The following is a 15,853-nucleotide window of genomic DNA, read 5'->3' as shown; positions in this document are numbered from 1 at the left end:
AACAGGCCGTTGAAACTCTATTTCCTACCTATAGTTTGTCCTTTCCTATAGTTTGTTCCTTTCCTATAGTTTGTCAGCCTATCTTGGGAGTCAAGCTTTGTATGGGACATCATTGGTTCTTTGTTAGTAGGTCATGGGGCCAGAATTAATAACTGGTAGTTTATATTTTGGGGACTAATAACCAGATGAATGCCTAACAGAGCCTGTTTGAAGAGGGTGATTTGAGCAAGAACTGGTCCTTGCAGAAGAAGTCAGTGAGGAAAAGAAGCGAGGGCCAGCATGGCCTTCTCGGCTGCCTGGAGATGTAGGTTACATCGGTTCAGCCCTCTGGTTGAAAAGGAGCAGACCTGTGGCTGAGAAGTATTATTCTTCAGTACTGAGTACGTGGGGTGTTTTAGTCTCTGTTATGTTGGTTCAACTCAAATTAAGTGATGAAAATTTCTTTCATTTTTTGGAATATCAACACTAAACATGAGATCCAAAGCTGAAATACACATGTATGGAGATTCCCCTCCTGATCTTAAGTACAGAATATCGACCTGAACTCAGCTCTATCACGTGTATGATGCTACACATCTCTGATAAATTGTTTTAAATATACCTTGAGATCATCTGTACAACCCATGATTTTAAGTTGTTGGTATAGCTTGTAGCTAGAGTAACTAAAAAAACGGAACATCCGTGTGTGTTTAGGGTAACATTCAGAAATAGAAAATGTGAATACATAACCTCCTGACATGGACCTGCTCATGGGAATAGGGTGTTTGGTTGATTTCTGTGATGTTTTAACTTTTCAGCGACTTCACAAACGGAGCGTTTCCAAGCTAGTCCACCAAGCTTTCATCCTAGAATTCTTGGAAAAATAATAGATACTAAGGATTTCAGCTTCTGTTAATCATTGTTTATTGTCATATCACAGTCAGGTTTCCAAAGAGGGAGTTCTCCATTCTGCTAGAATTGTACATACAGAGGAGACAGCCCTTACTATGATTTTACAATGAAAATTAACACAAAATGAGTATAACAAGGGAACAGTAGCGAAAAGTGTAAAGTCACAGCAATAGAATGGTGTGATTGAACCTGAAATATGTAGAATTAGATATCTTCAAGATTTCCAAATACATAGCTGATGCTTTGGTTGCATGAAGAAAGGAAACAAATTATTTCAGCCTCAAAATTCACATTTTAAGTATGCGTATTTTTGCTTTTGATAGCATGCCTTCAAGTACCTGTAAGTTGTCAACAGGTAACTATTGCTGTCTAACCATGATCTTAAGAGTGAGAAGACACATCAAAAGAGACTTAAGGCTGTGACAGCAATCAGTGCAAATCAGAAAAGTTCCAGGTAAGGATGAAATCTGGCATTTGCTTCAAGCACCAAGACACAATGGGGGCACAGGAAGAAAGTTGTTAAGGGAATCAGGTTTAGAGTATGAAAGCAAGACACAATATGTCACCATTCCTTTGTTTTTCTGTGAGTTTTCATATTTTTTCTGTGAAAGACGTTGTGTAAATAAGTTTGGGTTCAGTTTGGGAGAGGTTTTTGTAGGACTTCAGTAGGCAGTGCATTAAAAATAATCTGCCAATACTGGACAGCCAACAAACTGTGAATGTGCATTTACAGAACTATTAACTAATTTCCGGTCATGGGCTCAAATTATATTGCTATTTCCATACATGCATCTCAATGAGCAGCCCTGGGAAGAATTAAAAAGCTGAGATGTAAGTCACAGGTTGACATGTATAGGTAAGAAAGGGATTTTGTTTTTATAATTGTTAAGAGAAGGAAAAAAATTAGACTTGCTTTCAAACCCAACACTGAATTTGCGACAAAACATTTTTTATTTGTAAGCTAAGCAAAACTGATCTGATATTTAGTGAGAAACAAACAAGTAATCTCCTGCCTTTTTAAAGAAGTATAATGACACTATGAAGCGTATTTTTTAAAATAAACAAAAACTTACTCATTTTATAATTTCAATTTCAGAATATAATTCTAATAAACTTCAGGACTAGGTTCTGACTACAACCCACAATATTAAAACATATGTGGGAGCCACCAACCCCTCATCTATAAACAGACAAGTACCAAATCTTATTTCCTCTAAAAACCAAAAGGATTTGTAAATACATAAACACATAGTAATAATAAAATAGGTTCAACCTTGAACTGTTTGAAATATGATTTCTTTGAATATGGAAAGCAACAATAGCTATGATCATGGATTATGATCCTGTGGCTAAGTTTTAGCTTCACCACGGTGACGAAGGACCTTTTCCCTTACCCAAAGAGGGCCCCAAACCAGACACAGGGCTCCCAACAGAGCCTTATGAGGGCTGGGAGGGACTAACCACCTCCTTCAAGCTCTTGCCAACGCAGCCCTGTGTGCGGCTGCCTCCGTCACTGCCAGGGTCCGCAGCTGAGTCATGGTGGGCATGTTGTCCACCGGGACCCCCGCCCCCCGCTGCTTTTCAGGAGGGGACAAGCGGGATTAGGTAGCATCCGACAGTATCAGCTTGTTAAGGCAGGTCAGGATGTTAATGCTAGAAATGGTTCATACATCAGGCTGGGAGGGTCGACTGAAAGCACTGCCACGTGTGAGTGCCGGCAGATACAGTGGGGCACTCCAAGACTACTGCGCTCTCACGAGGCTCAGTCCTCTCCTGGTGCAAAGTTGCCTGACAGCAAACAGAAAGAGCAACGGCATCTGCCAAATGTCGCTGAAGGTGTGCCTCACAGTAACCTTGCAACCTTTCGGATAAGTAGGACTTAGCAAAGATGCCAGTTTTCACACAGATGTAGGAGATGCTTCACCAGGATGTCACCACAGGACAACCCCCTCGGTGCCCAGGGGCACTGCCCGAATGAAGTTAAGCAAAATGAGTCAGCTGCTCCCTCTGCTGAAAAATAAACGAACAGACAAGCAGATACTAAGACCCACCCTGCTACCGATCCGCCCACCCCTTGAAAAAGTGCAAATCGTTTGTTCATCTGCCTGGTCATTAGCTGCTTTTGGATAGATGTTCAGCTTCATTGTGTCTAAGAAAACAACCAGAAGATTCAGAAATAATCTTTTCTTTAGCCAAACTGTGCTTCCTGATGCCAAGCCCATCCTGAACGACTGCTTAAGCTCACTGCTGTTTCAGCAGGATAATTTTCTAGACCTAATACTGTAGATCTTCACATTACTAGAAGGCTAAAGTATTTACAAGGCTTATCTAAGCCTCTTGATTTACCTCTCTATTTATCTCCTTTCATTATACTTCTATTGGAAAATCATATTCTCCTGATATTTTTTTTTAATAAAGAATACATTTCCCAATCTGTAAGCCATTACTCTAAAAGTCTCGCAACCAATTGCCAAAGTCCTACCGTAAGTTTTCTTTACTGAATGTGAAGACCGTATGATCTTCATTAGCATACCATAGGTAATTCTCGTCTGCACAGTTTAAATGAGAATTTTAATTTTCTTCTCTCAAGTATCTTTTTTAACTGTAGAATTCTGCCTGTACTGAATTAAACAAAAAATGATCTAAAAAAATTCCTCTGTTAAATTGCAAGTGGGAAGACTCGTCCAATGCTTCTGCTATTTTACTGTGGGTTCCAGCAGGAGAAAATATAGGTAGGAGGTACTTCTGAAAGTCCTGAAATGCCTCTAAAATCAGAGTTGTGTGCTCTCAAAATTGGGTTTAAACCTTTTAAGGGCTGGCCTGGAAGGGTTACTGGGGAGGTAATAACTACTGAAATTGGACAAATCCCCATGAACTGGTGTGTAAATATACACTGCAGAAATGGACATGAAAAAAATTGAGTTTTGGAGAGCACAGAGATAGAAAATGAGCAGTTATGAAAAAAAGTGTGGAGTCACTATTTTTCTCAGGTAATCAACAACAAATTTTTGATTCTAGAAGAAATTAGAGTGAATTTAGTAATGTTTATTCAACAACTGGGGTGTAAATGACAATTTTATCGATTGTATTGGGCATGTTTGTTTATTTGGAGAAGGGGGATTTTGCTCTTTGCTCCTTCTTGTATAGGGACAAGTTCAGCTTCACTGAAGTGAACAGATGTCTTTTAGGGAGATCTTGATCCACCCCTTATTCTCCACAAATGGGTTGGTTTTTCTGACCTAAAAATGGCAATTAAGGAAGAAAATTTAAAATACCATTGATTTATTGCATTTATCAGATATTTATCGATCAATTAAATATGCATTGTAAACTTGTCTGTCAACAAGGACGGTAGCAATGGACTTTGATAGTTACCATAACATCAAAAAGTAGTTTTCTTTCTTTTTAAAGAGAAATACTAATTTCTTTCAAAAAACGACACTATTTAAAAGGTGGTCATATTTTAGGGATCTGGCTTTTATTGTTACTCTATCCCAGCATAGTATACTACATCTATTAAAAAAAGACATTAAATGATTTTGTGTTTATATTTATTGTCAGCAATACATCAGTTATGTAAAAATAACCCAGATGAAAATGTAAGACTTTTTACATTTTCACATCATCTGTATTAACTGAATAAAGCTTAGTGACAATATACACAAATCTGCAGTAGTTGTACGTAAACATTTTGTGCATTAAAAAAAAGAAATATACATAATTTAAAAAATAAAAATGCATTACACAATTTACAAATTAACATTAACAAAAAAAGGTAAACATTCCTCAGACAGCTGCCTCCTTGTTCTACAAAATAAATATTCAAGTAAATTAAGTTAGGCAAAATAAACTCTTAACTTTGGGTGAGCACAATTTACATAAAGGTAAAAAGACAGATTTCCATTTCATTCAAGGTATATTTTACAGTGATTTATACATACAGTTTTTAAATTGGTCTCTTCAGATTGTAATATTGGAAACCAAACTTTACTAAATTTTGGCAGGAGGAAGGGAGTTTCAAAATTGGTGCTTTATACCAAATATAAACAAGCTTGTGCAGTTGCATCAAAGCTTCAAAAAGGAACTGCTCCAGGACTCAAAGCAGACACAGTAATCTAGAACCTACAGATTTAAAAAGGAAAATACAAACCACCACATCAACAGGAAAATGTCTACTTTGCTATTTTCCGAATGGTTTATTTGATTACTGGAAACATTACTTTCACAAACTAACAGTCTACGGTAGTGGCTGCTTTAGGCACTGGATTTGTAGAAGCACTCTGATTTTTAAAGCAAATTGCTTTTCATTCTATACTGATAATTCACCTATTATTTATTTCTGTTTCAATGCTAAAGGGCTTAATCACCTCTGGAACCTTTAGCTTTACATAAAATTTCAGCGCTCCTTATAGCCTAATATTTTTTTCTTGATAATGAGGGAAGCCATTCTGGCTTCAAATTTCCGTGCACTTTGTTCATAAAAAAAAATAATAATAAAAATGCACTCTAGATTTTAAATGCAGCACTAGTATGATGCACGTGTGCACCAGCAAAATCCACTGACCAGATATAAAGTGTAACACATACTAAAATACTTGCATGAATTGCAAAGGCCAAACATACTTAAAAAGCCTCCTGTCTCTTTTTTCATTTGTCCTTTTTATGCAGTGAGGAAAAGGAGATGGCATACCTCTAAGTTCAAGTTATTAAATTCCTAGATTTAGGACATAAAAATCTTCAAAGCAAGAACTAGGCAACAGCTCCTGCTAGGACCAGCCAGTGTAATAAAGAAAGATGACTCATTGCCAATGAAAGAAACCCCATTCCCTCAATTCCCTATTAGTCCAATACTATTTGACAACACAGAATCAGACTTTTAAAAGTACAGAAATCATGATTAAGCTTTATGTCTCCACATGATGGTTATCATTCTTTAAAACTTTATAACTTTTCCACATTATTTTTTGTATGTCTGACAAAATAGGAATCAACTAGGTTTTTCTTGTTTTCTACTCAAGAATGCTGAAGTAATTAAAATAATCAAGAATCTTTACAAAGATCTTTACATGGATCTTTACCAAGCAATGTAAGACTGAAGCCCCCAGTCCTGCAACACATATATGAATGAACTACTGCTGTGGCAGGGGGCCATGGCACTTCACCAGCTGCAGCCAGATCAAGGAATAAAATGAGAAATTAAACCTGTACAAAAGATTGTTACTATTGTTCCTCTCTGCTCATCATTCCCATTTGGGGAATACTTAAGCAGTGGAAGGAAGGTCATTTTCTTGATGCAGTAACGCCACACTGCTAATGTAAGTTAGCTAAGTTAAAGTAGGACCATAATCTTTCTTGAACATTCACAAAATGCACATTGGTTCCAAGAATTATTCTACATGGAACAAAGGTAGGTATTTTTAAGGACTGATGTTACCCATTGATGTCCATGAGAATCTTGTCATCAGTTTCAGTGGATCTGGGCCAAAGTTCGCAAAGCTACAGTTTTACTCGGTGTGCAAAACCTGGTTCTTCTTGAGTAAATAGTGTGATGAGTAGGCAGAAATGGTTTAGGTTATAAAAAAGACCTGAGAACCTAATATTGAACTTTACATAACAATTATTTTTGAGAGGTTGCCTGATAAAGTTCTGTATTGCTTAATAGTGGCACAGTCACTTATATGTTCAGGCTACACACAGAAGCGATTTGATGAGAATAACCCTTCTCAGGTCATGAATCACATCTGTAACAGGCATGTAGATACAGTGGCAAGTCAATGAGCTTCATGTCAGAAGTGTAACACTGAAAAGCCATAAGCATGGACGAGGTTAACAGTGAGTTTTTATACTGCCAGAGTTTTTGAAAAGGTCATGAGTATTAAAATGGCAGAACTATTGATCTTATTGTTTACTTGCCAGTACACTCAAGAGTTTAACTGAATATTTAAAATAGTCTATCCGATTATCATAATTAGAAAAGACAAAAGGGCTCTGAGTATTGCACTGTCAGCAACAGTGAAAATGCTCTCACTAGTGGAAGGAAAAAAAAGCAAAACCATTTTTATTTAGTTGAACAAACAATCAGAATACCTTTTTAGACAGTATGTCACTCAAGATTACAGGGCAACACTTTTCTTTTTCTTTTCTTTTTTTTCTAACAAAGTTAACAAATATAAAAAATCTAGTCATAAACAGCCTTCAAAGTACAATTAGAAACCAGCAGGACAATCTATACCAGTATAGGTAGATGGGGCAAGAAACTAGACACTTGTATTACTGCCATGATATAGACTACAAATGGCCGCTGTGACGAGGAACAGTGTGTACAGTACACGTTGTTAGCCGATTCCATCCAGTTGCAGTCCAAATCGAATGCTACTCTCTTCAGGATTCAAGACCTGTCTACTTGACACTCCTTGCTCAAGATACATCATCATCCTTTCTGAAAAGAGGCAGTTTCTATGGCAATACTAGTTAAGTGCATATCATGCTGCACTAATATAGTGCAAAAATTTGCCTTACATGTAGCAAAAAAGATGCAGGCAACAGTTTGAGTTAGAGAAAGTAGAAACATATTGTAACATTTACAATGGGTATTCTTTTTCCAGACAGCAACCGCTAGAAAATACTGAATCTGAGAATGCCTCCTTTCTGGATGTACATATGAGGCCTTTATACTTTGGAGTGATAATAGGACAGAATTTTGCAAGTGAGTCATTGCCCTCTGAAATGCAGGTTAACACAAGTTATGATCAACTGGCAAACTGTTGAACTTGCTCAGTGGGTTAATCCCAGTTAATATTGTACTAAGCACTAAAATGCTCTTTAACAAGTATATAATCTGATAGAGTATTACATGTGGTTCAACTGAGTATATATGTTATGCTTGAATATAAAGAGTCATAGACAGCTTGGTACAAACTCTTCATGCGTACTGATTATACTTGGTTAATGTTGCAGGGGCTTCCAACTGTTAATACTATGTCAGCTACAGTATTCTGGAGACAGAAGTGGTGCTTATAGTTTGTAAGATTGAGGAAAGACCACAAATCTCCAACTGCAGTGTCTATTAATGTGATTCTGCCAGATTTCTCAGTGCTGATGGTCTAAAGTAAAGCAATAATACCTTGAATATCCATAGGCATTATGAAATCCATCCTTCTTTATCTATGGTACAGTTACAAAAAAAGAAAAAGTCAAAACACTTAATCCACTCCATAGAAAATCCCTGTGGCTTTGGATACCTTCTGATTTCAATCCATTAATTTAGACTCCATTTGTCACCATGAGAAGTTATATTTTACATATCTGCATCTCCATCATAAGCCAAGGTTAAAGGTTTCAGTCGGTTGTTCTGTCTTCTCTGGGGCTTCTTTGGCTTTTTGCTGAAACAATAAGATAGTTTGTAAATAGAATAAGAAACTAATAACATAGCAAAGATGGATTTCAGTCCTAAATGAAAGATGAGTGTGTTGTTTTAAGATAATGCATTTGGTTGTTCATTTGTAAAAGCTATAAGCCTAAAACCTTCACTTGGATCAGTAATTATCTCCTTATCAACCCAAAGCAACATCTAATTCAAAGCTCAGTTTTTCAGAAACAGGCTGTTACGGCGCTGATGTGACTTGATGAAATCCTTGGCAGGTAATCCTGCAAGATCAGTCAGTTTTCAGAAGAACCCAGAGCCTCCAGTGCAGTATTTGGTCTTGTATCAAAGCCGCAATCAGGTTCTTTTAAATTATATGACTGAAATCAACTTCTCTTGGCACATCAAGGGTTTCCACAGGAAAGTTCCATCTTTTGATTAGTTTTATCTCATTATAGTTGCTGGGATGACTACAGTTAATTCTAGATGTTATAATCAAACCAGTCATAATGGGATATAGTTGTTAGCCATAACCATTCCCTGTCTAGCCTTGAATTAGATTTTAATCCAGCAGTATTTCTAATTCATTTGATACAGTTTTAAAAAATTACTAAAGGAAAATGCATGTTTATGCATGTTTTAGCACTTGTCTTCTTTCAGAGTATAATATAAGCATTTCTTTAAACCAGGTCTGTGCATCCTCAATCTCATCCAAAATCTTATCTCAACTATGTCACTTAGGCTGCCCAAATCTAAATCTTTGTTACCAAGCCAGTTGTTACAGTGGCTTGCAGTGGCCACAGATTCCAGTCCAAAGAATCTGCAGTGGAGTTGTATACTAATGCATTCTCTTTTCCTCAATAAATAAAAGACTTTGTTCCTTACTTAGACAGAAGTGAGATTTTGGGAAAGGTTTATTAAAAACCAACCAAATCCAGAAGCCCCCCAAATGCCTACTAATGAAGTACAGCCAAAAGCCTGATGCATACGACCACACTTCCCTCACCTGCCACCTACAGAGTCATTTGGATCAGAAATTCCAAACAGGACCTAGAAAACTTCAGGGAGAGCATTCTCAAAGGTGATGTGCTCTTGCAAAAAAACCTTGCTTTCACATGCACTAAGATTTTTCAACAAAATATTATGTATGAAAAACACATCAGAAAGTTTTCAGACTTTTGGGGGTTGTGTATCTCTCTATCCTGACAAACATCAAATCTGACTTGCCTGATTACTAAATTTCCTTCTTGCTATTTCTCTCTGCATTTTGTGATACAGACACAATGAAATTATCATGGACACAGTACATTCTTAATAGGGATAAACTGAGCAAAACCAAACTATACACTAAGCTATCCCATATTTGTAAGAAGTTCTAACCTCAGGAGAGTATGTGTTTATCCATCATCTAGACTATAGTGAGAGTCCACTAACCTGAGCTTGGACAACAGGACACAGAAAATTAAACTCGGCAGTTCACAGAAGTGCCTGCAGTTTCTACAGCAGCATATGTAAACTCTTGCATTACAGTCTGTGTGGGACTGCTTGTTTGTAAATAATTAAAGAACTCACCAGGCTAGATAGATCATAGAAACAATAAAGATGAGTAAAACAAATGCACCAGCAGCTACACCATAAACCCAGGTCTTCAGCCTCCCATCTAAAAGGAATGAATGTTAGTCAGTAGTGTTTGAGTTAGTCTCGTGGAATTATTAGTTCTGATATAGTATAGAAATACTTTTATAATCAAAAATAAATGTCTTCACTAGCAATTACAGCTTAATAAGAGTAAATACTATTAAACAACTGAGCAATATCTTCTCTGTGCACTTGTGTTCTGCTTTTTAGCCAAAGTCTGGATAATCCAAACAGAGCCGAGATGTGGGGCAGGGGCAGCAAGTGAGATTCCCAGAAACCCATCCCTGGGCCCACTGGTAGCGGGCAATCCTTCAGCGTGATCACAGGGCAGCTTATCAGCCCAGGACTCATTTGTGCTCATAGCATCACTTTCCAGTCTAGCTCTGGTAAATCAATCTGCCTGTTATTTTCATTCTTGTTGCTATTTTATTTTATGTTTTTAAATACCTTTAGCATGTTTTACCTCATCTATATCTTAACGGCACATACACAACTTTTGCTACCGCATAAAGTAATAATTTTTCCATTTCTTCCCCTACCAAATGCAAGTTTTGTTGTTATAAAACAACTTCCTCTCACAGAACAAGCAAAAACACACCAAAAAAGACAACCCTTGCTCATAAATAGAACAACTGTCTGTGTTAATAAGGACTGTATTTATATGCAGTCTGGGCAGTTTGTGATTTGGACATGATGTCCCTGCAGGCTGAGGTATACATCCCACTCTCCTGCTTGCCTTGATCCTAGATGCACCCACTTTCCCCAGGAAAAACAGTGTGACCTTCTCTGTCTGCAGGGTTTTGCTCTGAACCCCAAATGAGCATGTCACAACCCAAGGTCAGTGCACGCTGTTTGACTCGCTACATTTATCTGACTCATTTTGCAAATTTCTAAATGGCTTTTTGAAAACATTGTTTTACAGGAGGTTAGCTACCCTTGTTGCACCTCCTTGACAATGAAAATTCCATTAAAAAGCTGAATTATTTCATTTACAAAGGGCAAAATGTTTACTTCATGAAGTCATGTATATTTTCAATGTAAGCAAACGCAGCTAAAATTTTTCTGACCAAATACTTAATGGGTCTTGATACCTCTGTAGAACAAAAAGGCATTATCAATGCAGTTGATGTTTCTACAATGTAATAATAACAAAAATTAGTCAGACTGATGTTGCTCAGATTCACAGCTGACCTCTCTATTGCTGTGCAGTTAAGTTCAGGCTTTCTGTTCTCTAGCAATGCAGAGTCTCGCAGTCATGTGATAAAGTCATTTTAGCTTCATTGCATTAATCAACCTAATGAAACTTTATAACTGGTAATAACTGATACAACTGAAATAACTGATCTATTAAAGATGAATTGAACAGTAGATTTGACCTGACATATCCAATGACATGACAATATGAATGAGAGGAATTCAGAGTTCAGTACTGCTAAACAGGTTAATTTCTTCTCTCCTTGGCTTATTTCCATTGGTAAATGTAAGGTGCTTGGGATTGTTCTGGGATTGCTTGTTTTAAAATAGTATTATCTCCTTGAAAAAAAAGACTGGCATTACCTTGTGTGTGGATTTATTTATTTTTGTCAAAGCAGGGAACTCTCTTAATGAGGTCATTCATATTATGCAGCTACAGGCATTTAACTCAGGCTTTCTGAATTCCCCCTGGACAGATTATTGCTAAGTATACAAGGGAATTGGCATCTCAAACTCATCTGTTTCGGGTAATACATCAGCACAGACACCTGAAGAGGATAGTTTTAATACCTTCCTGTCTGGAACTGCAGTATAATTTGTTGAAGACAGTGAAAGAACTATTTTACATCTAGACTTAGAAACGGTGAGGAAAGGAATAATCATGCTAGAGTAAATCAAAACCTTTCCAATAGATTCCCAATCCTGGAATTAAAACAATCAAGCATAAATCTCATCTGAAGTTCAAAATGTTCACTTTCTTCCACATTTGCTCATACCTTCACTGGATAAAGTATTAGTTCTATTGAATACTGGTTTTTTTTTAATCTGAGCTGACCTATGTTTCCTTCCTAATATGAATTACTGGAAAATGGGTGAGTTCATGAAATCTCTCAACTGTTCCTTGCTCCAAAAAGCATGTCTGAGCTCACATGAACAGCCACATTCCTAAACAGTTGAAGGCGACTGTCTGACATTTGCTTATTTTTGGCACTCTGGCTGCTACAACCCACCCTCTGGCATTTTCAGGTGGCGTTAGATAGATTGAGTAAAAGATAACATATTTGGTAACATGCTATTTTTTAAAGGAGGACCAGAAAAGCTTAATTTTCTTTTTTTTTTATTGTGGATTAAAGTATTAACTAATTGGAGTAAAGACCATTTTATTGCAGGTATCAAATATAGTACCACAGTACAAATAACAGTAAATACTAGTAGGACTAATGGGATCTAACATAAATAGTTCTAACCCGAACATGATTTAATCAGCTTATTAGAAGTATTGGTGTAGTTCTCAATTTGGAGCATTTTATGGATTATGCATGTAAAGATACTGTTTTCAATTTTCAAATTAAAAACGTTCATAAAAGCTTTAGAAATAAATGAATACCCTAAGACACAAGTGTGTTACAATATTTAGCTCTATGTGATTTAAAAGACACTTCAGATAACGAATTGCTTTCTTCATATAACTATCATTTTGGACAAGCATCATATCCCTTTCTGTGAAAGTATTTTGTTCATTAAAGTTTTATTTATCTCAATGCTTAATATTACCAGGAAATATTTACTGAAATCTGATTACATGATGGACTTTACAAAGTGTTTTTGATGGGATAACTGTCTTATATTTCTTGCCACTCTTGCACATAAGTCCTTGCTCAGCTCTAAAGAACATGGTCCATCATAAAAGCAAATATTGCCTATAGAGACTTAGAGCATGTCTATGCTAAATATCAGTAATATGGTTAGCTCTTGTCTAACATGAATTAGTTTAAATATGGATATAGCAGAAAAGCATTAGCATATCTATACTGATTATTTTTCTACAATTTATGCTACGGCTGCAAATTTTAGGCAGCCCTTACCCTCTGCAGTCTTCAGTGCTACCTTTTCACTTCTCTGTCAACAGCATTATTGGTTGAGACAGCATAATCTAATATCCTGGCTTGCACCTTTGCAGCCAATTCCCTTCTAGAGTCCCATTTCAAATAGCTTCTGTGAATTTTAAGAGGTAGAAGGGATTAAATGGATATCTTCTGCAATACAAGATTTCATTAAATATATTGATGGAGTAGCTGAGAAGGCTAGGGGTTTGCCTATGTCTCTTCCTTTGTTTTCAGTCAGGGCAGATGCCTGTCTTCTTAAATGAACATTTAAGGGTTTTTCTTTTCTTCCTCGGCATCACAAAAATGTAAATGCCAGGCCCTGCAGCAGTACTTAGCATTAAGAACTGCTCATTGCATGACTTCACCTGGCCCAAAAGGCTGTAGAAACCAGGTCCTTCCTCGTCCTGACTGGTTACTGGAGGGCTGGGTAGGGTTCACAGCTCGACTGGTTTTCACATCTCCCTTTTTGTCCTCCATAGTGGGGATCACCACCACTGGGATGAGAGTGCACTGTTCGAGCGTGCCATCGGAGGACATAACTTCAGTGTATCCATCTTCACAACTGCACGTTCTAGTCTGTGGGGAACAAGTGTTTTACACTGTGTAGCAGAAAAACACAGTTTTCTGTGAGCTATAAAGCATAACAACATGGATAACTGGAAGAGAAGACTGGTTTAATGTGCGCTAGCCTGGAGAGTACCTCTTCATATATTTTTATGCAGGTTTGTACCAAATCAACGGAGGTTATTCAACATTTAATTGAAAGGTAGAAAATGGTCTGAGGTTGATTTTAACAAATTAATGATTGGCGAAATCTCTGAAAATACTTTTTGTTGGCATAGTCTTTGTAATGCAGAGAGATGTGTGGGAAGCCCTCACAGGGGTGTTTTATGCTCCAATGCAGTAGCACATACCTCACTGCAGTAAGCGTGGGGTTGACTGCACGGTGGGTTACATGACCTGTCAGCATCTGGTTGGCGCATCACTAAACAGCCCCCTGTAGGACAGAAAATCATATTTTGACATGGTAATACCTCATCACTGATGAAAATACTGATGTCATTACTTGCTACAATATGTCATGGATTATAATTTTATTGCTAATTTGAATTTAAGAGTCCTTCTCTTATTCCAAGGTGAAAGATAATTGGTACCAAGTATTTTCTTATAGGTGGAGTAAGGATAGAGCACATGTATTGCATTCATGTGCATTTTAAATAACTAATGTTTGGCAAGTGAACCTTTTGTTTTTCCCTTTGTTCCTTTGGTGGATTGCTCAAAAAAGTGTTTAAATGTTTGGTTGTGCTTGAGGGAAAAGATTCTGGTTCTCTAGGGCCCTCCTTGTGACTTACATATTCAAACTGTGGCCACAAAGAAAATAAAAGCATATTTTTTATTTATATCTTTGTCTGTTAAACTGAAAACAAACTACTGTTAAACTGAAAACAAACTACTCATCCAGTTTATGAATGGATACCTGTTTTCTGCTGCTCCTCAGTAGTCACTTTTACATGTTATAGCTTTGCCTTATATGAAGCCACACCTCATGCTAGTCTAAGATTTTTTGGAAGGACAGAAGTATTATCGGTAAAGCATGTACTGAATGCTATGATACTGATCATATAGCGGGTTTCAGTCTTTTTCCTTTTTATACAGTCCTAGTTCTCATTTCTTCAGCTTTATGTACAGTGCAGTTATTGTTACGGACCAATACGCACAATCAGGCTTTCACTATCATTTCAGCCAGAATGACTTTAGAATCAGTTTGAATTTACCTGGTTTTCCTTCCAGCTTACAGAAGAGGGATATCATGTAACTTACATGCATCATGTAAGTTAAAATTTATACTGCTACAGGACAACTTATCTTGCATCTCCCAAATTAATAACATTTTTCTACTGGTGTGATATGATGATGAAATCCTGAAAGCTGAGGTTGGTCACGACCATTGCAGATGCAGTTAGATGTGGTTACATAGATCCAAGTGTTAATGGGATGGTTGATGAAGAACAAAGAAAACCCTGCTAATTGCCATAAGTTTTCCCCACTCCCAGAAAGCAAAATCATACATCCTAGCATACAAATCACATGCCTGTGGGAATCTATGTAATAAAATATCAGCCATCCAAGGAAGCTGCAGAAGGAAAGAGTTGCCTCATCACCCATGGGAAACAACACCTTCAAGTAAAAAAGAACTATTCAGCACAGTAATATTATGCAAGCAAGTAAGTAAAGGCCTTAAAATACCAACAGGACTCATAATAAAAATTTGATAATGTCTGAATTACAATACACTATGTTAGAGCCAAATGTGCGGCAATAAGGCAGCAAAGGAACACAGTAATCAGAGATATGGTTTGATTCTAGATCAAAATTTGTAATCTCCATTTAAATCAATCATGTATATGCATCTGTCAGTTTGAGCTCTTAAATACCGTAGTTTATACAAACCACTTTCAAAAAAAAGTTCAAATGTAAATTACAATCTGTTTCACAACTGTATACTTCATCCAGAGAAGTTCTTGCAGAACATTATACTTAAGTGTTTTGTTTGAAAACTATTAGGAACATATGAAAAATGCAGTTTTGCATTGCATGGAAACGGGTGATTACATAGTGTCTGGAATTTTGAACTAGTCTTCATTTCAAATCAGAAAGTTACTACAGCTTTAAAACCACGTACAAACAAACTCTGAAAAAAGAGATACAATATAGGTCCGAGGTTAGTCCGCCTAGGAGGTCCTATCATGAAAACATCCGCTGACAACACATATTCATACACTTGTCTTTCCTGGAATTTATCACGTGGCGGTATTCAGTCACATCAGAACAAACTATTATTTTGATGTGACTGACTGTGATTTATGAATACTCTGATTTT

The 15,853-nt window shown here is 36.9% G+C and overlaps 1 protein-coding gene and 1 long non-coding RNA gene across 2 annotated transcripts in view; one reads left to right on the top strand and one right to left on the bottom strand.

Moving 5' to 3' along the window:
- The first annotated feature begins 73 nt into the window (after window positions 1–73).
- On the top strand, window positions 74–13,547 carry LOC126038086 (uncharacterized). Its single transcript, XR_007505902.1, has 3 exons — window positions 74–380; window positions 10,103–10,278; window positions 13,452–13,547. It is a non-coding gene; the product is annotated as an uncharacterized LOC126038086 (long non-coding RNA).
- THSD7A (thrombospondin type 1 domain containing 7A) overlaps window positions 4,239–15,853 on the bottom strand; it is a 300,146-nt gene continuing 288,531 nt past the window's right edge. The window contains exons 27-30 of the mRNA XM_049799255.1: window positions 13,887–13,969; window positions 13,338–13,548; window positions 9,827–9,914; window positions 4,239–8,273 (exon numbers count right to left, since the gene is read on the bottom strand). Coding sequence (XP_049655212.1) covers window positions 8,189–8,273; window positions 9,827–9,914; window positions 13,338–13,548; window positions 13,887–13,969 — 467 coding nt within the window. The 3' untranslated portion in view covers window positions 4,239–8,188. The remainder of the gene's footprint in view (window positions 8,274–9,826; window positions 9,915–13,337; window positions 13,549–13,886; window positions 13,970–15,853) is intronic.

The sequence above is a fragment of the Accipiter gentilis genome, chromosome 4, assembly GCF_929443795.1.
Source record: "Accipiter gentilis chromosome 4, bAccGen1.1, whole genome shotgun sequence".
NCBI lineage: Eukaryota > Metazoa > Chordata > Aves > Accipitriformes > Accipitridae > Astur > Astur gentilis.
This window is presented reverse-complemented; position numbering and strand designations above follow the sequence as displayed.